This window comes from Engraulis encrasicolus, chromosome 14 (assembly GCF_034702125.1).
Source record: "Engraulis encrasicolus isolate BLACKSEA-1 chromosome 14, IST_EnEncr_1.0, whole genome shotgun sequence".
Taxonomy (NCBI): Eukaryota; Metazoa; Chordata; class Actinopteri; order Clupeiformes; family Engraulidae; genus Engraulis; species Engraulis encrasicolus.
The window spans coordinates 12,163,700-12,191,199 of NC_085870.1; the positions used below are offsets into that span (position 1 = coordinate 12,163,700).

The window sequence follows — 27,500 nt, forward strand, 5'->3', positions numbered from 1 at the left end:
AAAACAAAAACATATTGTATGGCTGTGAAAACGAAAACATGGCAAATTGTCATGAAGGGAGAACCATTTGAAAAAACAAGGCCAGTGAAGTAATAATGCCATCATACATAAATGACGACCATTATTCAGCTCCAAGAGCAGACTAGCGTCTGATCAAAGCAGGTTGATGGAGAGCAAGGATTCAGAATGTGCAATAACATTGCAATCACAGCCGAAGAAGGTCTGAACGAAATAAATGTTGCGAGTCATTAAAAGGCAAGTATAATTGACGGCTTGGAGGACTTTTTTCTACTTCGGTAGAGCTGCATAACATAAGCCTTGATAGAAGGCAAAAAGTTATAACAACATCAAAACCCTGAAAAACACAACAGCACTAAAAATCCAATATGCTTCAGCTCAACTAGATTGCAGCACAGTATGTGCTTCACTGAAGTCAAGCCAATCCAAGCCAATTCCATACTCCTCAACGGGGGCTTAAAATAGACTCGAGTCCCACGGTCGCTTCAATGGGGCTTCAAAAGCGGTATGGTGCAATTCCAGCGTTCGAACGTTTTAAAACACCAGGAGCCACAAGGATCTTAATTCATTATTTATGTTGCACTATAATCAAACCCTAAGTAGATGAAGAGGAATGGGCGGCTCTAATTCAATGTATGTTAATCCAGACCATCTGTTTATTGGGCTCCTCTAAAAACGTAGATGCTGGAACTGTGGGGGAGCGCAAGGGGGGTACTACTGAGGGCATTAAAGGCCTAGATATCCATTTAAACAAACCTCTTAATGCAACTCAATAGAGCGCTGTGACGGACGGAGGCCAAAGAGAATGTCATGGTTCTCCAAACGACTTTATGGTGGCATTAAGGAAACATGACACAGACTGCACAACGTGCACAACACAGCAAGCTCTGCTCTTCTAAACCCAGACATCAATGTGATATGTGGTGGATGTTTGAAATTCAAACCTAGAGTATGCAGTTACAGAGCTCATAGTTCAGTGGAGCTTACATAATGATACCCCGCTGGTCTACCGACAGTAGACTTCTTTATTGCATGCCTGGATGCCTATGAATTAGCGTCATTCGAATATAGCATCAATAGTTATGGTATGAGAGACTCCATAGTTCATCTTTGCTTATAAAATAGACTAGCTGTTTGGAGGAACATCATCCGAGGAATGTGTGCTAAATCCCTGCCCTTATTGATTCCTCAGTGGCCCAGTGGACCCCCCGAGGGGTTGAATCGATCAGCGCAAAAAGCTCCAGGGGCAATCTCACTATAATCAAATGGCATGGGCAAACCAAAAGATCGGGCCTGATTAAATGGATTGAAAGGATGGGACGGCAATATCCATTCATCAGCCGACTCCCTCTGGGCCCATGCCCAATCAATAATCAATAGGGATCAGGAGCACGAGTTAGAGGTGAGAGTGCAGCAAGACACACACAGGAGTTTGAGTAGGCTACGCACAATCACAGTAGGAGTGGAGAGAGTGGCCAATCTGGCTCTCATTTGGCAAAAAAAGAGAAAAAGAGAAAAAACTGGGCTAGTTTGTAACCACCGCTATCAAATTACATAACGGTTAAGTTTGTGTTAGCTCGGTGGGAGAACAAGTCTGCCACCCACTCAATCAATGCCCAGATACAGCAACGTGCTCGCTCGTTCTTTACCACTCTGCAGTATGCTGCAGACTCCCATCCATGCTACTCTTCCACTCGTTGGACCACGGCCAGTCTATACCGTACACGCTGACGGCCCACATAGCCTCAAACACGGGAGTCAGGTTTCTGGGAGAGGCCTTGTGGGAAAGATTTCGGGACAAGACCGCAAGCATGCTAAAGACAAGGCGCTGGCTAAGTGGGAAGGCGTCTGCGAATTAACGTGGCTCCAGCGTTCCGTGCCAGGGAGGGCAGGGAACAGTGTTGCCGTCTCTTGCTAAAATAATTTGATAAATAAAAAGAAAGACATCTGAAGAAACTCCCTCAAAAAACAAAGTAGAACAGTAATACTCATATAATTTCATGGTGCTCCCTCACACAATGCTTTGTGTGGATGCCAGCACATGTGTGTGTGTGTCTGTGTGAAAGTAAAGACCCAGGGGTCAGTGGGGTTAAGCATCTGAAGAAACCCCCTCAAAAAACAAAGTAGAACAGTAATACTTTAGATTAAGTTGCAAGATCAGATAGTAATGCTTCAAAGTTTGTCTCATTCCTTTACTTCACAATTTGACTTTGATGCTCTTTGTTGGCTGAGAGAGGTCAGAGAACAGCCAGCTGATAGTACAAAAAAATCATGATCCTGATCCTTTCCTTTCCTTGGACTTGCTAACGGGTAAAAGCGTCAGCTAAGTGTAATGTAAGGTAATGTAAAGCTAATCACTCTGGGCTTGATAAACCCAACTACTAACTAAACCAACTACTAAACACCACTAACAACTAAACTTCATTTTGCGTCCTCACAAGCATGGTGCCTAAATACTACCAACCCCGGAACAGTGCTGGCATCTCTCACCCAATTAAATACTGTAAACAAACAAACAAACAAACACACAAACAAATAAAAAGGCACATCTCAAGTAGAGCCAGAAGATGACGACGAGGTTAGGCAGCCATCTGAGGGAGACGGGGAGAAAAGCTGCGATGGTGACATGTAATTGTACTTACAAGGCACGGCGTGGCGGTATAGGTTATCGCGAATGGTCTGCTGAAGTTCGTGATCCGCGGAAGACTTTTGGAACCTCTGGCTCAGGTAGCGTTTCAGGTCTTTGTTGAGCTTATTTCCTGCAGAAAAAATAGAGTAGAGTAACTTTTATTAATACCAAAGGAATTTAGGCATCCAGCAGCATACACAAATACACAAAATATTGTATACATTGCACACAACATATAGAACCTATGCCACAAACCTGCTTACATTCAGCCATTAGACACATGGGCACACACACACACGCACACGCACACGCACACGCACAGACGCACACACACACGCATAGACGCACACACACACGCACACACAGAGGGATGAAAATACAATAAAATAAATAAAAAAGGAAGAGAAACATCTGCTAAGTGGGCAGTTATGTGACTTTAAGTTTCTCCTACACAGTAAAGTCTGTCAACAAGCAAAGCACCTTGCAAGAAATATGCATTTCAAAGGGAGCCAGCCATGCCTGAGCGTGACTGACGGCCCATTAGAAGTAACATCTGTTTGGACTTGAGGCGCAGACACACTACAATGCAGACCCTTACCGGGCTCACCAGGTGGCCCCCCTCCCTCGTATGCCACTTTGCAGGGGGACACCTGAATACTGTGGTTAAACAGTACTAATGTCACAACAGCCAGGGCATGCAAAATACTTCCACCACCCTGGGACAGGCCATCTGTCGAGAAGCCCAGTTTGCCCCTTACACAAAGCGCCGCATCGAAGAGCCGCCGACTACGCCTTGTGTTGCGAGGCACCCGAGCGAATCCTAACGTACAGCAGCACTGCCAGCTCTACCCACACCCATTTAACCTCAAGCGGTCATGCTCACTATGCAAGAAGAGACTGACCAATCAACCCAATAAACAAAACAACATATCCGATATATGTATATAAAAAAACGACATGCAGGCTAGCCCAGGCTATTTGGATGGCTTGAGATAAACAATTACCAAACCATCTGTCCCATTCACAGTACAGTGTACTGGCATTGCAGAAGATAAATGAAGATGGGTTTCTGCCTAGGAGAGTATCTTTTAGATGGCTCTACATTCAAATGTAATGGTAGCTTTCGAAGGAAGAGTATCATGACCAGGAGAGGGAGAGTAAATATGCTAAAGGCCAACACCCTTTAAGAAGGTAAACTACTGCTAATGTCAGCACTTCAGTGTGGATCCGAGGATCACTGGCCACTGCAAACATAATTCTGTCTCCATTTACAAAGGGCAAAATTATTATGACAAGCCAGTACTACAGTATGTTGCCATGAAGGTCAATGATGTACTTGACATAATGGAAGAGCGCAGTCAAGGCCCAATGCTGCAATTCAGAGCTGTGTTAAGTTACATACAGTAAAGTCCATGAAACACTGAAAAAGTGCACACAATGTTAAAATAAACGCATGTGTCCAAACGTGTCCTAGATCTCTTGTCTCCTATTGCCTGTGTGTCTCTGATCACAGTATACCAGGGAATGTGTCTCTGAGGCCACATGTTTTGGACATCTTCTGGGGTGGGGTTGGGGTGGGGATGGTGGGGGGGTAGACGCACTCCTGTAAATGCACCAGAATTAGTTTCCATGGAAACACAGAGTAGCACTGAGGCCTGCTGGTGAGTGAAACCTAGAGGGCCTTTAATATGATGAGTGCACCAAGCCAATTGCAGCCATATGCTGAAAACACCCCCACCACTTTCCTGTCTAGGAAGGAAGGTCTGGACATGCGTACAGGTTCGCTCAAGGGAAAGGGCATGGGCGGGGATGCCATAATGAAAATGACCATAATTTCATGCACTCAGGCAGACTGACCAAAATAAATAAATAAATAAATGAGTAAACTCGAAAAAAAGAAGGGTGGGAGGGTTTGTGAAATGTTGATGCACTAAGGTAAAGATGAAAGTACTGCCATTGCACAAGTCAAATTGTGCGTAGAATTAGTGAAATATGTGTGTGCGTGTAAAATATCATATTTTGTTTGTTTTTTTGTATATTATTCTTATAATGATGATCAATTATTCCATGTCATTTATTTCGTTTATTCATGGGTGGGTATAGTGCAATCAAGAGAGAGAAAAAAAACAGGAAAATGTGTTCACAAATTAATAATCATGGTTGTTTATCAACTTAGTGAAACCTGAACGAACACAAAGTGTTTGAAAAAAAATCGTGAAAATACCAAAAAAACAAACCCATCTAATCCATGGCATTGAGACCGACTTCTCATCGGCATCTTACATGTCTCTTTTTTCATGCTGCCATCTTGGCTAGGAGTACCTGGGTGAAGGGATATAGTATTACACCTCAGTGGGACAAAATAAAGAATGAAGGGAAAGTAAAGGTTGGAAATGGGGGGAGGGGGATATTACAACTCTAGCTGGGCAAAGATTTTCCATTGCCTCTTCCTGCATTCAGCAATCAAAGGGATACATAGGCCTATCTGTCCTCCACAGACAGCTCACTCCATGTTCAGTTTCCTTTATTCAAACCACACGCTGGCTGAATGTATTAGTTTGAACTCTAATGGTGGATGTGATCTTCAAAGCACACAGTCTCTCTTCGACTTACACGCTGGCACTCTCAGCCACAGTCAAATACTTCACCACAGACGACTAACCAGCTGTAGCAACTGCCAAGGATATTTCAATCGGTGAAAGAGGATAAAGCGCATGGCAAGATTCAGTAGGCCTATGATAACAACCAGGGTGCGATTGTTCAGAAAACCAGAAGGGGGGATGTGTTTCAGATTTCAAACAACATGAAGTTACATTGAACTATGATTAAAATCATGTAGAAAAAGTGACAATATCAAAACAATCCCCCCCATCCCCCCCTACAAATCGCACCCTGATAACAACTGTGGAACAGTTTGTGAAGCAAAGATCAAAAACATGGACACACTCTTGAATGCATTTCACTGGGCGACCACCCCCTAACAGCAAAACCGCATTTAGATCACTACCGCCAACACAGTTAACCTGAAGGAAACACCCCGTAAACACGCACGCACACACCGTATGTATGAAAGGGCTATGCATTTAACAAGGTTAGGTAGTTAGCACTAAGAAGGAATAGCCTCTCAATGTGGCACTTCAGCTTATCGCCATTTAGCTACTTATCCCTCAGCAGATACAGCACAGGGCTCAGAGTCTTTGAAGAGTGACAGCCAGAGCCGTAATGAAGCTCCAACTCGCATCAGCCCAGTCCTAGAAATGTTTAGGTTCAAAGAAGTCGCAAATCTTTTAAAGTGAACATCAATCATCCTTTTGACTGTAAGCACATAAAAAGAGGGAAAAAAATCCATTCTAAATGAGAGAGAAAAAGTTCCTTTCCTCAGCATGGGTTCTTCACACGGCCTTGTGTATTCTTAGGAAAGTATAATTGAGGGCTCGCTCATGGGTTGTCTGAAGTGAGCTACTACACTGTACTTCAACTCCGTGCTCAAAATTGCAATTTAAAACAAAGATACAAAAGAGAATATGAGGGAAAATTTCTTTTTTTTTCAGGTCAAGCTAAAAAATGTAACAAAAAATATTAAGAAATGTCACCTCTGCAAAAGAAAAAAAAGTAAATCGGTATACATCAAGCCTGGGTGACACTTAAGACACAGTCTGCAAACCTCAGTTCACAGAGTTTTACATACATGCCTGCCTTAATGAGCAGGGAACAAACATGGTGAAGAGGTTTCTGTTGTTTTCAAGACACTATTTTTAAAAGTTCATTAACTTTGGCCATTCATAGTCTTGTGATTTTAAGATCGTAAGGCATGGAGTTATCATCGGTCGCATTATAGGCCTACAGTGGCCATTTTATGGGCAGGACAACAAACACATATAGCCACAACACAAAATGATTAACAGTGTTGTACTAACGGCACCACAGGGACACAGAGAAAGACATATCAATTATTTGTGGCCTTTTCTTGCAGTTTGGCCAGAGACCATTCGGTGGAAAGTTCGTCACCTTAGGGGGGGCTAGACACCGTATAATGGTTGCCTGATAATCACTAGGACAAAACCGTCCAAGGCATGATCCATATTTCATTTGTCTGACTTTGTGCTGATGTGAGCAGAAAACCACACATTGAATAACTGTTGAGTCCTTGCAAAATCGGAGTCATTAACGCATGAGATCCTGAGAAAGAGCAGCTCAAGCTTTAACTAACCACCCCATATACATGGGTTCTCAGTGTTTATCAACACAATGTTATGAGGAGGGGCAAGACACTGGCAGCCAACCGCGTGAGCTAATTTTTTGACCGACAGCGGTTTCCAACAATCTGAGGTTGAGTTGCGCGCAGCTAGGTTCGTGCAGTCAGGTTATAAATTTAGAACCCATGTATACACTCACTGGCCACATTAGGCACACCTGTCCAACTGCTCATTGATGCAAATTTCTGATCAGCCATTCACATGGCTGCAGCTCAATGCATTTGGGCACGTAGACATGGTGAAGACGACCTGATACAGTTCCAACCGAGCATCATCATGTGGGGCAGCCGTGGCCTAGTGGTTAAGGAGATGGGCTTGAGATCGGAGGATTGCAGGTTCAAATCCCTCCCTTACCACTCCCCACCACTCTCCATGGCTGAAGTGCCCTTGAGCAAGGCACCTAACCCCACTCTGCTCCAGGGACTGTAACCAATACCCTGTACTTAAAAAATAAGTGCAAGTCGCTTTGAATAAAAAAGCGTCAGCTAAGTGTAATGTAATGTGATGTAATGTAATTTAACGCATCAGAATGGGGGAGAGAGATGATTCAGGTGACTTTGACCGTGGTACAGGGGCGGAGCAGAGTGGGGGGCATAGGGGCCAGGAACCCCCGGCCTCGCCGCTTGGGGGGGGCTGCCAGTGGCTTTCGATTGCCAAACATGTTGTAGGGGCCCCATACTGGGCCAACACCTCTGACACATCTCCCGCCCCCCCCTGTCCCAATACCAGTGCTCCGCCCCTGCTGTGGTATAGTGGTATGGTTAGTGGTGCTAGCCAGCCTGGCTTGACTATTTCAACTGCTGAGATATTTGCACAAAACCATCTCTAGGGTTAACAGAAGATATAGGCAGAAATAGAGAAAATATCCAGTGAGCAGCTGCAGTTCTGTGGGCGAAAATGCCTTGTTGATGCCAGAGGTTAGAGGAGAATGGCCGGACTGGTTTGAGCTGATAGAAAGGCAATAATAACTCAAATAGCCACTTGTTACAACAGAGCTATGCAGAAGAACATCTCTGAGTGCACAGCAAATTGAGCTTTGAGGTATTATTATTAATTGCCAATTGGAACCAATTGGAGCCAATTTTGGTCCCCTAGGGGAAATTCGTTCTATGCACTTTATCCCATTTGGACTAGTGAATCATATTGAAGTACACACACTAGTCTGTAGCAGTGGGCTGCCTGCTGAGTGGCGCCCGGGGAGCAGTGTGGGGGTTAGGTGCCTTGCTCAAGGGCACTTCAGACGTGGTCCGGTCGGACACTGAACCGGGAACCCTTGGGTTGCCAACCCAGTGCTCTAACCACTGAGCCACGGCTGCCCCGTAGATGGGCTACAGCAGCAGAAGGCTGAACCGGCAGGTACCTCTCCTGTCAGCTATGAGCAGGAAACTGAGCATACAATTCACACAGAATAAACAAAAGTGGACAATAGAAGATTGGAAAATGTTGCCTAGTCTGATGACTCAATGTCTGCTGCACCACTCGAATAGTATGGTCAAAATTGGCATCAACTGGGGGCGCTGTGGCGCAGCGCGCTAAGCCCCCCACATTTGGGCTTGCATGCCCACGGGGACTGCGGTTTGACTACAGCCGGGTTCATTCCCCGACCCTGCCCCATCTCTCTTTCCCAACCATTTCCTGTCCACTCTCATACTATCCTGTAATAATAAAGGCCAAACGGCCCCAAAAAATCCTTTAAAAAATTGGCATCAACCACATAAAAACATGGATCCACCCTGCCTTATAGCAACGGTTCAGGCTGGTGGTGCCATAATGTGGGGGATGTTGTCTTAGCACACTCACTTTGGGCCCCTTAGTAGCAATTCATCATTGTTGCAATGCCACAGACATCCTCCCTGAGTAATTGCTGCAGGCAGTTAAAGCAGTTCTGAAGGCAAACGAAGGTCCAACCAGGTACTAGCAAAGTGTACTGTACCTAGTAAAGTGGCCAGTGAGTGTAAGCGTCTAAAGTGTCTTCCTATGCGCCTATGTGTGTGTGTGTGTGCGTGCGTGCGTGCATGTGTGTGTGTGTGTGCGTACGTGTGTGTGTGTGTGTGTACACGTGTGTGTTTCATGCATGCGTGCGTGCGTGCGTGCATGTATTGAAGACAGTTGTGGAGTACACACCACAAACGTCTCAATTACTTTTCTGGGAGAGCTTTGAGACTCTGTTACCCTCATGATATTACCTATGAAACCAGATAGTTCTCATGAACAGTTTAAGATCAGTGGCAGTAGTTTTGATGGATGGGGGTGGGGACAGTTGGTCTCCCAGCCAACTACATACAAATCTCAACGCGGAGACATAATTGGAGAACACATTTCCAGCAAAACTGCCTACACCTGATGGAGATTTGTCTAAGCTCTCTGCAATGCAGGGGGTGCCTTATATGGACAGCTGAACTGAGCAGGATTAGGTCTCACTCTGGATAAACACACACACAGCACCAGCATATCTGTGATGGAGAAAAAAGAGGGAAGAAAAGGAAGAGAGATGCGAAAAGAAAGACAGAAGGAAGGAAGGAAGGAAAGAAAAAGGGGGAAATGGCAGAGTAGCAGAAAGAGTATGACAGAGAGGGGTAGAAGGATATAAAGGGACAAATACATAGAGAAAGGGAAGGAAGAAAGACAGAGACAGAGAGATGGAAGGAGAGAGAGGAGGGGGGAGAGAGATACAAAGACAGAAGTAGAGAGAGAAAGAGAGAGAGAGAGAGAGAGAGAGAGAGAGAGATACAAAGACAGAAGGAGAGAGAGAGAGAGAGCGAGCGAGAGCGAGAGAGAGAGAGAGAGAGAGAGAGAGAGAGAGAGAGAGAGAGAGAGAGAGAGAAATACTAGAGGTGAGAAGTGAGCGTGCATGCGAGACTGCCGTGGAACAGACAGTGGTTGGGTAGAGAAGTGAAGTTCTACAGAGGAGATTACAGGATCAGACGCTTGCCTCAAATACAGAGCAAAAAGCCTGTCAGTCGGGCTCAGACGAGACAGCGCACCACTTAGACACTCGGCTTCAGACAAGGCCTATATTCACACAGCTCCCAGACATCCATCCTCACCAGACGAATGCAAGGCACAGCTCTTTTTTTCCCCCCCCGCCGCCACCCCAACTTTCTGGGCTGCCTCGATGGAGAAAAAAATAGAAAGAAAAACAAAGAAAGAAAAACTGACAGATTTGCAAATTGTGAGACAAGTTTGGGTTACGTCTATAATGTTTCCATTCAATTGTTCTCCTCTTTCTCTCCCCCCTATATGGGTATGCAAGCACGCTCTGGAAAACATTAACATGCAGGCCATGGAGTCAGCTTATATTCACAATGAACACACCAAGGACAGTTCAGCGGGGGAAGCACTATGGATCTGGCCTTCGTAAATAGACTGCTTCAGGAGAGAGAGAGAAAGAGAGAGAGGGAGAAGGAGACAGAAAGAGAGAGAGAGACAGAGAGAGAGAGTCAGAGAGAGATACTTCTGCCCTTGCCATTGCCACAATCACTACATACGTCACACACACATACGTCAAAGGTTGGAGAGCCCGAGAAAGAAGCAAAGGGATACAGAGAGAGAGAGAGAGAGAGAGAGAGAGAGAGAGAGAGAGAGAGAGAGAGAGAGAGAGAGAGAGAGAGAGAGAGAACCTAGGCTTTTTTTGACCTTCAACAACGACCTTCAATCAAGGAGGTTTGGTAGAGTAAATACTGGATAGGAGCAGCCTTCATTGGAACCAATTTAAAAATCAAAATGAAAAGGGAAAAAGAAAAACACACACAGCCACCCACATACATCCACATCCACCACAGGACCTCCAGTGACTTCTGCTCTTGCAATGAACTAATGAGCAGATTTTTCACGAGAAGCTAAAAGCACGGCCAACAAGGCAGGCCCTGCCAGACCCGACCCAATTAATTAGACTGATGTTTACAAGAGCCGGACGGCCCCCTCATCTCACTTTGCCATGGATGCTCTCCAGTGTCTGCAGCACTGCAACGCACTGCATTACTGCCCAGCAAGGAAGCTGGCAAAGGGGTCAATTGTCCTGGGCCCAGGGAGAGAGGGGGCCCATAATTGGGTTTCCATTACATTTTATGGATTGGATGGGGGGGCCCTTTCAGATGACTTTGCCCAGGGCCCTGGGAAAAGCTGTCAGCGGCCCTGATGCCCAGAAATGCATTTAGTATTGAAGTCACCACGTGGCACGGCAAGGCCACGGCAAATCCAATTCTATTTTCCTTCTTCCCCCTCCCGAGTGTTCCTCGTGAGAGTGGGTGTGCAAAAAAAAGCACAATCTTCCAACGAAACAACACTGCTGGCAAAAAAAAATTGGATATGGATCTGTGGGATGTGGAGCCACCTCACATGATGCCAGCGAGCATTCTGTCAGGATTTTCACAGTGTCATCACACATCTATTGCAATCAACATCGCAGAGGCTTGGCCGCGGCGGCGGTGGTGGTGGTGGTGGTGGGTGCAGTGTGTATGTCTCTCCTCATTTAGAAGTGCAAGTGCATGGGTTATCCGCAACCTCATTGGAACCACAACAGACGCTGCGGAGAGACCCCAGGAGGTAGGAAAGTAGCTCACTGCTTTCCGCTGAAGCTGTGCCGTTTCACGCCGCGCAGTAGCAGCATGGGTGGCAGTGATTGAAAGCTGAGGGTGATTTGAGGCTTTGGGGTGTGCCTCATTATCCCTCCTTCAGTGCTTCCTCTGGCCTCGTCACCTATGACATCTCAGTACAATAAGTTTTTATTCAATATCTCAGAAAGACACAATTCAGAAATAACCCTTTCATTCGCCATCCGGATGTTGAATGGGGGCAAAAGCCCCAATGATGTCATTCTGAGCTGATGGACATGTTGGAGCATGGCATAGTCTAACCAGCAGCCTGAAGGCCAAGCACACAGAACAGAGACATGGAGGGAAGAGTTAGGCTGACCTCAGTGAGTCATTTTTCCCCCCAAAAAATGGCAGCTCATGGAGCCTTTGACACATATCAATCAATTAATCAAAAATATTTATATAGCACATTATCATGCATATGCATGCAATGTCATTCAATGTGCTAAAGAATAGACAAAAGAGAAGAAAAAAACTATATTGTGTTATAGAAAGTATAATTAACTAACCATCACCAAATGCATATGAGAATAAAGCTGTTTTAAATTTCCTTTTAAAACAAGATACTGTTGGGGCAGTTCTAATTTGGACAGGAAGTTGGTTCCAGCATTTTGCAGCATAATGACTAAATGCCATTTCACCCTGTTTAGATCTGACCCCAGGCACAACCAGTAGAGGAGATTCTGACATAGACTACCATTGACAATGAATGCGTTACAATATGCGACCTTGCCTCCTCCACTTGTGCTTGTCTCCTCGTCCCGCCTCCTGGCCCCTCTTCCGTGGAGAAAACGATAAAGTTTCCCAGCTGTCAGCCTAGCCACAACAACTTTTGAGGGACTATTTTTCATTCACCATCCCAATTGCAAATGAGAAAAAGACTTTACAATTGAGCTTTTGCAAGATATTGAAATATAGTGCTGTTGTCAGTGATGTCATCATGACACATTACTTCATGGTACGAGGAGACAAGCACAAGTGGAGGAGGCAAGGTCGCATATTGTAACGCACTCAGAAAGTGCGGTAAAGGTAAATGTATGTGAATCTACGCGAGTCTTGTCACCAACCGACTGCCTGTAACCCGGCTGTCACAACAACTCTGAATTCCACGTCCCTGACAGAGAGCATTTTCTCTGTGTCGTTATCAAGATGACGAGGGCCATACATCACAGCTGATGATCCACAGAGCCCTTCCCAAGCACTCATCAACTATGCAAATGATGCAGAAATTGCACACAAGTTCCCTTTTGCTGCCTTACACAATGGCTGGTCTCCTCTGGGCCAAGCTGATCGAGAGAGATAGTGCTCTTTAGCTTGGGATCTGAATAACAAGCAGACAGAAATGACGTTGTGCGAATACAAGCATACAAATAAGTTTAACAAAACAAAAATTTACAAAAGATCTGTTTGCGTGTGTGTGTTTGTGCGTGTGTGTGCGTGTGCATGTGCATATGCGTAGCCTATGTGTGTATGTGTGCGTGTGTGTGTGTGTGTGTGTGAGAGAAACAAGTAAAGGATGAGTAGAGGGCAGTACTTTCACTTTCTTTAGGAGAACTGGAGACGGCAGTCTGTCCCTCTCGCTGATGTCACAGTGTGTATACAGTAAGTGTGTATAAGTGTGTATGAGTGTATGTGTGCATTAACTGTGACTGATAAAAGGCTATACAAACGGGTATTGTATTATTTGAATGTACAGTATATTGTAGTACAGCAGTACTTTGACTGGATTTGGGGGGACAAGAAGCTTGATTTTCCCTGTCTTTCTCCGCGTCTCTCTCTCTCCGTATGTCTCTGTGTCATTCTGGTCTCTTCTCAGCTCAACACTGCCCTCTGTATTCCTTCTCATTAAGCCTCATCTGCCTACGTCACGCATGGCTGCCCCGTCTCCATGGTAACCCACATTGTCTCTCTGAACAGTGCTCCTCCTGCTACACAGCAACACACACAGAGGCAACTCACGCCCCCTACTGGGCAATACCGTCAACACACACCCATACACACAAAAACAGATACAGACACGTAGAAACACACATACTCTCTCTCTCGGTCTCTGTCACACTCACACACTCACACTCACACACACACACACACACACACACACACACACACACACACACACACACACACACACACACACACACACACACACACACACACACACACACACACACACACACACACACACACACACACACACACACACACACACACACACACACACACACACACACACACACACACACACACACACACAGTAAAAAGCCATTTCTTATTATAGCTTCGGCACAACAGTCGAGACACTGGCCGACTTTGCTGTCTTTAATTGAACTAACTTTCATTCCAGGCATGCATAAATGTGAGACCTGAAAAAAAACATTTTGCCTGCTTTGCATAGACTTACGGGAAAACATCAACACAAAATAGTTCTTCTTCCCACTAACAAGGAGCAATGAAAATGTGGTTTGTGTATAAGCACAAACCTTTCTATACCGATGCCAACCTACAAATCTCTACATGATGAAAGCCAAACGAACACATTGAGAACAAGGAGGCAATTTCATACGCCCCACTTTAGAATCAGATAGCAAACTACCCAACATAAAACACAATGTAGGCATTTCGTAATGTCTGCAAGGATCTAGCCTAGTGCTTCTCAAGAGGGGATCTACAGCCCCCCGGGGGGTGTTAGGAAACCATTGGCTTTGTCATTGGCACTGGGGTACATGAGATCATTTTATTTTGTGATACTAAGGGGGTGTGAGGGGTGGGGTGTTTTCAGGTCGGTCCAGAATGCGTTAGATGGCTTATGAGGAGGTTGAGAAAAGGCTGAGAACCACTAGCCTTGATACTCGCCTTGATCGATTCTAGCCTTTCACTTCCCTGACCACAATGTCGTCTACCAGTAAACTAAAATAACACAATGCGAGAGGCCTTTTAGAGCAAGTGTAGCAGCAGGAAGGCATAGCAGTGCTTTTTCTAAATGACATAGTGTATAGCAGTGCCTCTTTTGGCAGCACTGCAGTAGCAAATCTTACACGGGGTGTCAAGCCCCGGGTCGTCCATCACCATAGGTGCATCCTGCTACTTAGCTGCTTTTAGGGGATATTGCAGCCACGACCTCGGCCCAAGTCTGCCTGAGACTGAAGTGTAGTGTCTCAGTGGTGTAGTGGGGAATTTTAAAGTGGGGGTACGCAATTTTTAACGTCATCAAATAATTAAACTTTATGTCAAACCCCCAAACTGTCCTTTATCTATAACGTCATTGCTTCTCCGTTTTCATCTGTTTGGTCAATCACCTGCAATACTGCTATGTGCTCATTCCTTTTTGTATTTAAACATGGGCAGAATATTTTTTTTTAAATCTCACTTCAGGAGAAGTGGGTGGACTGCGTACCCCCACCTACCGCACCTACTACACCCCTGGTAGTGTGTGTAAACTGACTATATTGTGCCCTGGAATTGGTGATAAGCAATGGCTGACAACACAGTGTCATTTACGACAGAGGGAATAGAGGGAAAGTCACCAAGCCCCTCCACACATGGCTCCAAACAAGCACGCATGCACGCAGGGCTGCTGACCGCTTTTGCTGGGCCCAGGACAAACAGAAGTCATCTGAACGAGCCCCCTACCCAATACATTCAATGTAATGGGGACCCAATTCTGGGCCCGGGACAACATACCTATTTGTCCTCCCCTGTTGGCGGGCCTGCATGCATGCATGCATGCACTACACGGATGCACACAGCCACGCATGCACACGGGCACGCTCGTAAGCACACCTATAGGGGAGGAGGGAGGGGGGCACTCCATAGGAAGAATCCAAAAAGAAATAAAGAAAAGGCCGACAAGGGTGCCGTCTCTAGTGGCGAGGGGAAATGTTTACCACGTTTGAGATTGCTTTTATCGATTTCAGCTGCTCTCTGAAATATGCTTCAAGCGCTTCATTTCAGAAATACAGCTGGGATCCAATAGGAGTGTCATTTATACAGGCACCCTGGTCTAAGCATCTGAAGAATGGGAAGAGCAGCACAATTTCAGAGACAAGACATGGGAGGGAGAGAGAGAGAGAGAGAGAGAGAGAGAGAGAGAGAGAGAGAGAGAGAGAAAGAGAGAGAGAGAGAGAGAGAGAGAGAGAGAGAGAGAGAGAGAGAGAGAGAGAGAGAGAGAGAGAGAGAGAGAGTCAGTGCTGGCCATGTATTATCCGTCAATTACTCACCAACACAGCAATATCAGTGTATGTGAGTACTAGCCTATCTAATATGATCATGCTTTCAAAAAGTGAAATACACAGAAGTACAAAATCTCGGTGTAGACAATACTCTGCAACACCAAAACCGATTACGAGCTATTTAGACCACAAACACAGGAGTAATAAAGTAGCATGAGAAAACAAGGAAAGCAAACAAAAAGGCAGACGCAGAGACGAGAGAAATGTAATAAATACTTCACAAGAACTGGAGAGAGAGAGAGAGATTTTCTCGTTTGCACGTTTCTTCAAATGAAATCAGAGCACCTCTGGCAACAAGTCGTTCCAACCCCACGATGAGCCAATGAGTGAGTGTGCACTCCGAGTGACAACTAGCCAGCGTGGACAATAACGTAGAACATCATTATTCGGTGCTTTACGGGCATTTTATCATCATCGTTTAAGAAATTTACTGCTTATGAAATGCTAGGCACGCCTTCAGGCCCTAAACATTTGCACCGGCGTCTGACGTCTAAGGAGTTACGGTTTAGCGTTTGTGCCAGTAGCTCTGCTGAGGAACATAATTAAGCGGTGTAACAAGAGCAGGAGTCGGGGCACCAGTGGATGTCTTCACTAGTCGGGGTTTGTTCACAGTCTGCAACAGCACACAGCAGAAATGTTCCTGTTTTTGTGCTGTATCTTTTGTCAGTTGTTTGTGAACTAGATGAAAAGGAATGTTGGTGAGACGTTTAAATGGATGGATGGATGGATGGATGGATGGATGGATGGATGGATGGATGGATGGATGGATGGATGGATGGATGGATGGATGGATGGATGGATGGATGGATGGATGGATGGATGGATGGATGGAGTGATTGTTTACTGTGTCAATCATGGTATTTCTTGGAATATCCTTGTTCCTTGTGACACGTAGGAGGATATGGTGTCACAATCAGAGATTGCTTAGTACAGGTTTGATTGGACATGTGCTGTTGGCATAGGGCCGACTATTCTCATCAAGTGCAACCTCATTTAAGTTCACTTCCTTGATGGGAAAAAGTCTGACCCTGCAGTGGTCTGGTTATTCAAGCCGAACAGTGAAGCATTTTAAGATGGTACACAGTCTGGTCAAAAGGTCAAAGCAATGACTTCTGCAATGAGCGCATTTCATTCTGCAAATTTCTGGGGCCCCATATCAGTTGGAGAGGGAGAATTGTTCTTTATTACTTTGAAGATTTTGGAGGGAAAAAACTGAGATTGTGGTCTTGCTGTGGCAACAGTGAAAGTGAAAATGTCAGTGATTTGAAGTGGAATACCCCCAAAAACAACACATTAGTAGCCAGACTTCATCATAAGAGGCCTAAGCCATGCAGCGCCACAGAACAACCGTGAGGCCGGCCGGGTCTATTAGATCACCATGCAAGCTCTGTCCCCTCGCCGCCACACCATCCATCTTATCCTGCTGGCCGCTGGTGAAAACAGAGGATTTGCGCCGCCCTTAATGCCGCCACTATCGATTTCCGCCGCTAAGCCATTACGTAGCAGCCTGGTGGCGGCGGCTAACTGATTATTACCTCTCCAAATCCCCATTAGCGCTGATCAGCTGGGCCCCATCTGTGTCGCACGAGGAGCCACATATAAGCACCCCCCCACCCCACCCCCCACGTGGTGACGGCAACCTCTAATTGTGCACCGTACTACTTACATACATACGGCAACATGCCCCCGCCCCCCACAGCCCGGGTAGGGTATCTCACAAAGAAGGCAAAGCAAACAGCGTGAACCACGGAGGTGGTCGTTTATCACAACCAAAGCACGGCAGGGAAGAACATGGGATCATTATCTGATGTGGGAGCGTGTGGAACAGACGTTTACAAATGATCCAACTACCCATGTAGTGTTTCCGATGCGTGGGCGACATACAGTTTATTGGTACAGTACAGTGGTTTGATTATCTAGTATGTACTGTGGGGAAAGGGCACATACTGGAAGTGAAACGTTAACATCACAGGGAAGTTCAAAGAACCAAGTTGTGGACTATGTGGACTTTTGTTTGGAGTTTGGCCACACAAGTCACTCATTCACAGTGCACAAGTGCGAACTGGACAGAGAGTCGTTTAGAGAATCCAATGAATGAAAATGGTTTTGATGGTGGTCTTTCAGACAGGGTCACTCTTTGGGTTAGGATCTGAGGGCAGAATAGTGCAGAGGTGCTCAGAAGATGCATTATTTCACCGTTTTCACTCACAATTCACACACTGACTGTGGCTAATGGACATGTACTGCACCTCTTAGTTCTCTAGTAACCTTTTGGATGACAGAGGTCATACCAAGCTCCAAAATTAGTCCAGAGGCATTCAACTTCTGAAGCTCTTTTGAATAATATATGTCAATATATATATATATATATCAATGACAATCTTCACATACAGTTCATCAGATTGAGGAATTGTTCTTATCTATTGTATTAATAGAAAAAAACTGCCTTGAAAGTGAATGTCTACTTCAAACCACATTATGCATTGCACTGCAGCACCAAACAGTTATCATCCTGTGCAGGTAAGTCAATTGCACAGCACAGATTGCACATGCCTCTCCCTGGCCCTGTAGATCTCACAAGGAGGCAAACAAACAGCACGGAGCAGGAGATTGCAATTCATCACAGCCGAGCGCAGCCAGCACATTAGGGACGTAATCTGATGTGGAGAACACGCACTCAGACACGTACGTAGCCAGGTGAAAACTGCAACAAGACGCATTAAAGCCTTCCGAAGATGCTGCTGCACATGGCGATGAACAACAGGTGAAGGCCATTAGTGCTGAGTATGGTTGTAATACAGTATTTTCCAACCTCTCTTGAGGAGATGAATGTCATTGAAAGCAATGATGATGCCTAAATAAAATAAGTATTATTCAGTTAGCAATGGGGCACCTAAGTCTCCACCCCTTCCGGGTGGCTTGTGGGGCTGGCAACGCAAAAACTTTTGACTGGGCTGTAATGGACTGATCAAAGCTATTTTCCGACCCACCTCGCATTTCCCCGTCGATCACACATATGCGGTGCCTCAGAATTAATAACAACCAATGGTATGCTTGTTGACTTCACTTGGCAAGCGATTTTTGAGTTGTGTGTGTGCAAAAATATGTAATTATTTGGACTACACAACAGACGTCGCATGTCCGACGTGCAGCCACTTAAGCCACGGTGCAGCGGTAGGGTTGGCTGTGCCTCGGTTCACGTCAGATATGCGAGGCGCATGTGTAGTCTCCAACACAGTTTTGCACAAAAGCTAAAATAACGTTTCTTGCGTGCCGAAAATGAGTGGTCTTACGACGCAAATCCAAACCTTTCAAATTCACTGTCATCATATTTGAAATCCGGAGCACATGCCAAACGGGATGAGGATTTAGCTTGACTCGCTCCATTAACTCGCACTCAAAATTTTGAGCGCTCCAGCCCCATAGATCGGAAGTAGAAAGGCGTGACTTAGGTGCCCCATACAAACCAACTTTTTGGTTCCCTAATGGTCAGATTTGCGTCATGAACACGTCAGACAGATAGAGATTAGGTAGAGGAATGGGCACCGCCCAGCATGGTTCTCTGTCAATCTCAAAATGCCTTGTGATTACTTTTTATGCATCGTTGTTTACTAATTGGCGCCAAGAGGTCCACACTTTAAAAACCGTGACACCTTGGCGATTTAGGATGAGCAGAGAGACGGGCATGGGCATGGGCTGGCATGGAGGTGGCACTATCCAAAATGAAAGTGAGACTGGTGTTGTCCCTCTTAGCTACGTGCATGGCTTCATGCCAGTCTCCGGTGCCTGCCACGGCTCAGGGTGGTGAGGTAGGGTAGGAAGAGGTTGGATGAGGTGATTCCCCTCCACACCCCCCCACCCCAAAACACTTCGACACTTCATTGTTTGCTGCCACCTGTTTTTTTTTTGCGCTGACGTTTCCCTTTCGAAGCTAATTATTCTGAGTGCAGACTGGAGCATCACTGTCTTCTTATTGACCCTGATGGACAGCGCAGCATTGACAGAGCAAGCAAACCTCAAACTCCAGACTCCAAGACCCTGGAGCCAACCCTGGCTGGCAGACTGGAGGCCATGCAGGCAGCAAAGCAGCAGGTTAGCCTGATTATCATCGACTTTCAAATCTCTTCGAAACTTGGTCTGACCTAGAGCATAACAATTAACATTTCCCAAATGGCATGGTTGACCCATTTCCCTTGGTTTGCTACTGGTTGTTTGCTTCCCGACAAAGTGGAAGGAGTTCAGAAACGATATTTGTATTGCTCCTAGGGGGCGCCATGAATATCCTCAACATTTGTGCAAAGGCCCAGCACAATCTTAGCAGTAAAATATCACCTGTTATTATTATGGAGCGGAGGGAGGGAAGAAGTGAGGCCAGTGCAGGGCCAGGCTACTTATCATAATTGCCACCGTGTGCAGTGAATAATAAGGGTGAGTGGGCGCGACGAGGGTGGGTTGGGTGGAGTGCGAGATGGGGGTATGTGGTGGTGGTGGTGGTGGTGGTGGGGGATGTTGTTTTGCGAGGACGAGTGAGGTGAGTTACGACGGGTCTGGGAGATGGCATATTGGATTGCCCTTGCTGAGTAGCACATCCCCCGTCTGCCCTGATGGCACTCATCACCAAAGTTCATTAAATTAGGACTGTGTGTGTGTGTGTGTGTGTGTGTGTGTGTCTGTGTGTGTGTGTGTCTGTGTGTGTGTGTCTCTGTGTGTGTGTGTGTGTGTGTGTGTGTGTGTGTGTGTGTGTGTGTGTGTGTGTGTGTGTGTGTGTGTGTGTGTGTGTGTGTGTGTGTGTGAGTGCGCGTGTGTGCGCGCCTGCAAAGAGATAGCATTGTCTTTTCAGTCTTACCATAATCGAAAGGGGCCAAGCTGTTAAACGCAGAGACAGACATGATTAAAGGTGCTCACTATGCTGTGCGTGTGTACGTGCGTGTGTGCGTGCGTTCAAATAATTCTCAATACATGCGCTAAGGAACTGAGCGGCGGGAAAGAAATGATGCTACTACAAATGGATGACGTGTAAGTTAACGTATGTCAACTACAGAGTTAGGCGTAGAACGTTAGTACACCTCCCTCCTGAAGTCTCATACAGTATCGGTAGCGCTAAGCCAACAGTCTGGTCATTTATCTCAGCGGTATCTGGCAGTGTTCCAGGCCTGAACTGGAGCATTGACAGGTAGGTGGTGGATTCGAACCCCAAGTGGCAAAGTAGCGCCACTCACCTCAGTTACACCTGCCCACAAACAACATCCTGGGTCATTTCACGTGAAATCAGACACTTTGAGACCCGACCAACACAGATTTCAATCATACTTGCTGTGCCTGTTTAGTAGTAAGGTAGCACCCCAGAACTGCATTCGTGTGAATCTTACACCAATTTTAAGGGAGAAACAGACTAGCGAAGGTTTACATATGAGGGTAGGACACTATGCATTCAGCCTTGATTATATCAGTCAGTGTAAGTCACAAAAAGATGTCTGTGGTGTTATTTGAAAGCTCTTGTCTGGCTCTACAAATTGCACGAACAGCATGGAATTAGGGCTGCACGATTACGGAAAAAAATCATAATCACAATTATTTTTGTCAAAATCATAATCACGATTATTAATCACGATTATTGATTTTTGCAAATTTGTTTAAATATTATAACAAGATGAAATATAACCAAGAATGAATTACATACGGGATGAGCAAAATAAAATGAATTGCAATAATTATGTAAAGGCAATAGCATGAAACTTAAGTGGACAGATTTCTGGCCAGAAACACCAGCCTGTCAGTATGTTCAAGGATGCTCTCAAAAGTAGGTCACTATTGCCACGATTAAATCACGATTAAAATCATGACTTCGATTTCACTATTTTATCACGATTTTGATTATTTTTCGATCAATTGTGCAGCCCTACATGGAATTCAACAACCCATCTTGTGAAATGACTCTCCTGCTCTATCCTACCACCACCAGCTGCTGCCAGAGGAGGGCAAGGAGGACAGGTGTGACATAGCAACACACGCAGATGAGTAAACACACACACACACACACGTACACACACGCACAGACACATACACACACACTGATTGCAAGTGCGCAGACACGCATTAAGCAAGCGCACACACGCACGCACGTGCACAGGCACACGCACGCGCACGCACACAGACACACACACGCGCACAGACACACACACGCAGACACAGACACGCACACACACCTCCCTCCCGCCCTCGGTCTTCTGTAGCATAACCTTAGCAGGGCACACGGTTGACCCAGTTTCCAATGCAGACCGTGCTGAGTCACAGATGAGTGGGTAGCAACATCAGGTCAGTAGGTACTCACATCAGGCCACAGAGAGATGGGGTGGGGGGAGGGGGGGAGATGAAGTGAGAGTGAATGAATGAATGAATGAATGAATGATGAATGAATGAATGAATGAATGAATGAAAAAGGGATAGAGTGAAAGACATGGAAAAGGTGTGACCGAATAAGACGGAGCAAGTGTGAGTGATGAAAATACAGAGAATGTCAAGATAGAGAAGCGGTGAGAAAAAGAAATAGAGGGAGAGGACGTGAGATGAGAGAGAGAGAGAGAGAGAGAGAGAGAGAGAGAGAGAGAGAGAGAGAGAGAGAGAGAGAGAGAGAGAGAGAGAGAGACAAAGAGAGAGAGAGAGGAAGACAGACAGCGAGAAAGACAGAGAGGGGGAGGGAACTCTCTCTACTCCAGCAAGCCACATCTGTGCCCCTCTAATTTTAGCCCAGGCGACCCCATCCCCACCCCACCCCACCCTCCTCCACCCAGTCCTGAGTCCCACTGGTGGGGCAGGAGCCAGGCCTGATGACATAGGGAGAAAACGAGAAAATGAAATACAGAGAAAGAGAGAGAGAGAGAGAGAGAGAGAGAGAGAGAGAGAGAGAGAGAGAGAGAGAGAGAGAGAGAGAGAGAGAGAGAGAGAGAGAGAAAGAGGGGGTAAAACAAGGGACAAAAGAGACAAGTAAAGCGACAAAGGTCCGAACAGACCTATGAATTGCAAGCAAACCCTCCAAAAAGCTAACGAGTTTCTGACGAACCAACAAAGCCGTGTATAGAGTCGTCGAAACCAACTACAACAACAATCAAGTAATTAAGCATCAGGAATTGAACTTACTATTTTATTCACAATTATTATGCTGTACCTAGATATGCTAGTTATTTAACTGTGTAATATTTTAAAGCCCTTTTGTGTTTTCCATGTCTGTCTTGGATAATGCATATATTTCTATATTTGCTTTGGCAATAACACACACACAGCCCAGCCAATGTGAGACTGAGGTCTGGAGGGAGGGAATCAAAGACATGCAGCATGTCATAACCAGAGCTTAGGCAGCCAACCAAACCCTTAAGAGCCTGATGTAATTAACATGCTTAGAAAAGACTAGGGATAAAAACAACACTACGCCACCCCACCCCTTCACAAGTTACAAATGCACACACGCACGCCTGCAAACGTGTACACAGCGAATGAGCAAGAGAGAGAGAGAGAATGAGAGAGGAAACACACAAAACAAACACACACACAGAGGTGTGCAAAGAAACAAATCCAAACGCTTGCCTTCATAGGATATGCTGCAGGCTCTGACACAGCTTAGCATCGAGCTATCAAATAGCCACAAAAACACATGCGCGTGCACACACACGCGCGCACACGCACGCACACACACACACACGCACACATACGCACATGGGGGTATTTGCTATTTGTTTACACGCGTGCGTGCGTGCGTGCGTAAACAAATAGCAAACTTGCAGTGGACAGGCCTAGGAGTTTGGATGGAGAAGTGTCCTGCGGGAAAGGCCCTTGCGTGATAGAGAGTTGGTGTCTGTATGAGAATGCAGTTCAACATCAAGAAAGTGCCTTCAGTATAATTTGTTCTGAGAGAAAATAAACTCACCATGAGAGAATGAGGGTATGATCATTGTGTAGAGATGCTAAAATTAACCACTTTTAATCTGCTTGCTTGGTGCAAATTCCCATCATGACACTAACACGTTATGTGCACAAATGATAGCGTCAGCCTACCATAAATCACCCTACAGACTGCAATTCATCTCTTTATAGATCATCCGAATGAAAAAGATAATTTCAGGTTATCGTTCACAAATGTGACCCTGTGGGTTCCATAATTGGAGGCCTTTCCGTCCACAGTTGATTTGTCATCTAGTTGTTGTTCAGCACCTCCTCCGTCTCTCCGTCTCAGCCACGGTTGCCAGACATAACTGAATAAATCCAGGCAAAAAAAAAGAAATGCACAAAAAACACCTAGAGTCCTGGCGATGCTGAATCCCACCCAATTTGACTTATATTCTGTTGATATCTATCGCTGCAAATATACAGATAAAATCCCGCCCAACACATGTATTTACCCGCATAGTCATCCTAAAGAGCCCAACTCGCCAAACCCTGCTCTCAACTTGCGATGATGAATCCTTGTTTTGCTCCTCCAGACAGTCCAGCGTTTTCTTCAGAGAATGACTCCTTAGCCTGCCTGGAGCACCATCGACCTGCACTGTCATTAAGCAACACATACTGTTCTCCTTGTGGTCACTGAAGCACAGGCAGCACACACACATATTTCATTGCATTTGGCAAACGCTTTTATACACAGCCACTAACAATCACGGACATGATCATAGCATACAACACTTGCAGATAAAAAGTGCACAGGAATTAAAATATACAGAACAATTAGGTGCACAGGAATTAAAATAAACAGAACAATTAGGTGCAAAGGAATTAAAATATACAGAACAATTAGGTGCACAGGAATTAAAATATACAGAACAATTAGGTGCAACTGCCAAGTGTTTTTTTGTTTTGACATTAGCACAGGGTTGAGAAAAGAAGGCACTCCCAACCCACAACATGTCTCAGAGTCTACCCTGGGTCTGGGCCAGCTCAGGCATCACTGCGGTATAGTAAATAGTCATGAAAGGGAAGAGCCATTACTTGCTTCTTGAAGTTTGAGACAGATGATCCTTGTCCGTAATGGATGTATGGAACACCGTTAAATCAATTGCCCTCTCTCTCTTTCTTTTTTCTCTCTCTCTCTCTCTCTCTCTCTCTCTCTCTCTCTCTCTCTCTCTCTCTCTCTCTCTCTCTCTCTCTCTCTCTCTCTCTCTCTCTCTCTCTCTCTCTCTCTCTCTCTCTCTCTCTCTCTCTCTCTCTCTCTCTCTCTCTCCTTTCATTCCTCAAACCTGTTACAAAGTGTGTCTTTCTTCTATTTTTCAGCACTCTCTTGTCATCCTTCACCTTTACACCTCATCTCTCCATCTCATTTTATTCCTTGCTCTTTCACTCAGACACTTCACGCTGTCTTTTCTCTTGTCTCTCCGTACACTCTTCTCAGCACCTCCAGCCCAATCAATGCCTCTCTGCCCTTTTCAAGGTCTATGGGATTGACTGCCGACACTGGTGACTGGCACCAGAAACTTTTAGCATGCTCTCCCTCCAGAGGGTCTCGCAGACAAACTCAATGCCGCCCAGCTGTGAAACCAGCCATCTCTCACTGACGACTCTTCCAAACCTAACAATGGTCTTCAACAGCTCGCCTTGTACAGAAAAAAACTATCAAAGGACCTGACTGGTACCTTAATTTCAGACAGCGCTTTTTTTATTTTACTTTTTTTTACTTTACTTTTTTTTACTTTACTTTTTACTTTTTTTTAACTTTACTTCCTTACTTATTTTTCAACAACATAAGTAAGACCAATCTGAAACTCCTAGCACAGCCATAAGGGTCATTTCACGTGAAATCAGACACTTTGGGACCCGACCGACCCGGATTTCAATCATACTTGGTGTGCCTTTTTAGTAGCAAGGTAGCACCCCAGAACTGCATTGGTTTGAATCTGACACTAATATTAAGGGAGAAACAGACTAGGAAAGGTTCACATGTGAGGGTAGGACACTATACATTCAGCCTTGAATATATCAGTCAGTGTTAGTCACAAAAAGATGCCTGTGGTGTTATTTGAAAGCTCTTTTCTGGCTCTACATATTACACAATCAGCTTGGAATACAACAACTCTCAGAATATGAATTATGATAAATTGAAAAATTAAAAATTGAATATCTAAAAAAACTACATTTTAAAATGGCCAGTTCCTTGTCCAAACGTAGCCGGCAATGTCATTAGCAACACCTCAAATGCTGGTGTTCGGTTCTTTATTCATTTCAGAGAGAATTTGACTCATAAGTATGGCATCATACAGACCACTTACTAATAATATGGTAATACCATAGTAGCATCACATGACAAAACAAAAACAAAACAAAAATGGTCAGTTTCCATGGTCCCAGGTTTCAGAAACTAAGGCAGATGTCCATTTATACACACCAAATGATGATATGTGAATGTTTGAACATTCCTTCTCTGTGTACCTGTGTCATCTTCCCTTTACCGTACTTTAAAGAGATAATCAATGGCTACACTCTCATTTTGTACTCTACCAGTACATTTGAAGCAGCAGCTGTGTCTTTTGTAGATAATGTATAAATACGTCCCGTTGCAGTTACAGGTTCCACTACCAGAAGCACATCCTGATGATCCATGACAAGTCTATCTGGTCTGAAGGGAAAAGTGAAGGATGGAGATGGTCCATGAGGATGCAGGAAGTTCAGTTTCACCTCTCCAGTGCTTGACATGCATTCCTCAACACATGCTAGCCACCAGTTGCCATCATATACAGCTACAACATACCCTTTGATGCTTGAAAATGTAACACATTCCTTTACTGAGCTCACTCTTTCAACTCTGCCTTCTCTGAATGCTGAAAATGGCCTGACTTCTACTGTGTCCATTGACAATGGGCAGAAGCTGTGTAGTTTTTGAGTAACTGGAATAGTTCTTGCAGATTCCAACCTTTTCAACAGGTTCTCAGCTTCATGATGGTACATCTCTGTTGTGGCAAACTGGCAATGAGATCACGATCACCATCATGAAGCTGAGAACCTATTGAAGAGGTTTGAATCTGCAAGAACTATTCCAGGTACTCAAAAACTACACAGCTTCTGCCCATTGTCAATGGACATTAGGCCATTTTCCGCATTCAGAGAAGGAGTTGAAAGAGTGAGCTCAGTAAAGGAATGTGTTACATTTTCAAGCATCAAAGGGTATGTTGTAGCTGTATATGATGGCAACTGGTGGCTAGCATGTGTTGAGGAAATTAATGCCGAGCACTGGAGAGGTGAAACTGAACTTCCTGCATCCTCATGGACCATCTCCATCCTTCACTTTTCCCTTCAGACCAGATAGACTTGTCATGGATCATCAGGATGTGCTTCTGGTAGTGGAACCTAACTGCAACGGGACATACTTATACATTATCTACAAAAGACACAGCTGCTGCTTCAAATGCACAGGTAGAGTACAAAATGAGAGTGTAGCCATTGATTATCTCTTTAAAGTACGGTAAAGGGAAGATGACACAGGTACACAGAGAAGGAATGTTCAAACATTCACATTTCACATATCATCATTTGGTGTGTATAAATGGACATCTGCCTTAGTTTCTGAAACCTGGGACCATGGAAACTGACCATTTTGTTTTGTTTTTGTTTTGTCATGTGATGCTACTATGGTATTACCATATTATTAGTAAGTGGTCTGTATGATGCCATATTTGTGAGTCAAATTCTCTCTGAAATGAATAAAGAACCAAAACACCAGCATTTGAGGTGTTGCTAATGACATTGCCGGCTACGTTTGGACAAGGAACTGGCCATTTTAAAATATAGGTTTTTT

General features: G+C 45.1%; 1 protein-coding gene across 9 annotated transcripts in view; it reads right to left on the minus strand.

The window, feature by feature from the left end:
- magi1b (membrane associated guanylate kinase, WW and PDZ domain containing 1b) overlaps nucleotides 1–27,500 on the minus strand; it is a 226,068-nt gene that overhangs the window by 120,232 nt on the left and 78,336 nt on the right. For all 9 annotated transcript variants that reach the window (XM_063214939.1, XM_063214942.1, XM_063214940.1 and 6 more), the window contains exon 2: nucleotides 2,661–2,777. In XM_063214939.1, coding sequence (XP_063071009.1) covers nucleotides 2,661–2,777 — 117 coding nt within the window. The remainder of the gene's footprint in view (nucleotides 1–2,660; nucleotides 2,778–27,500) is intronic.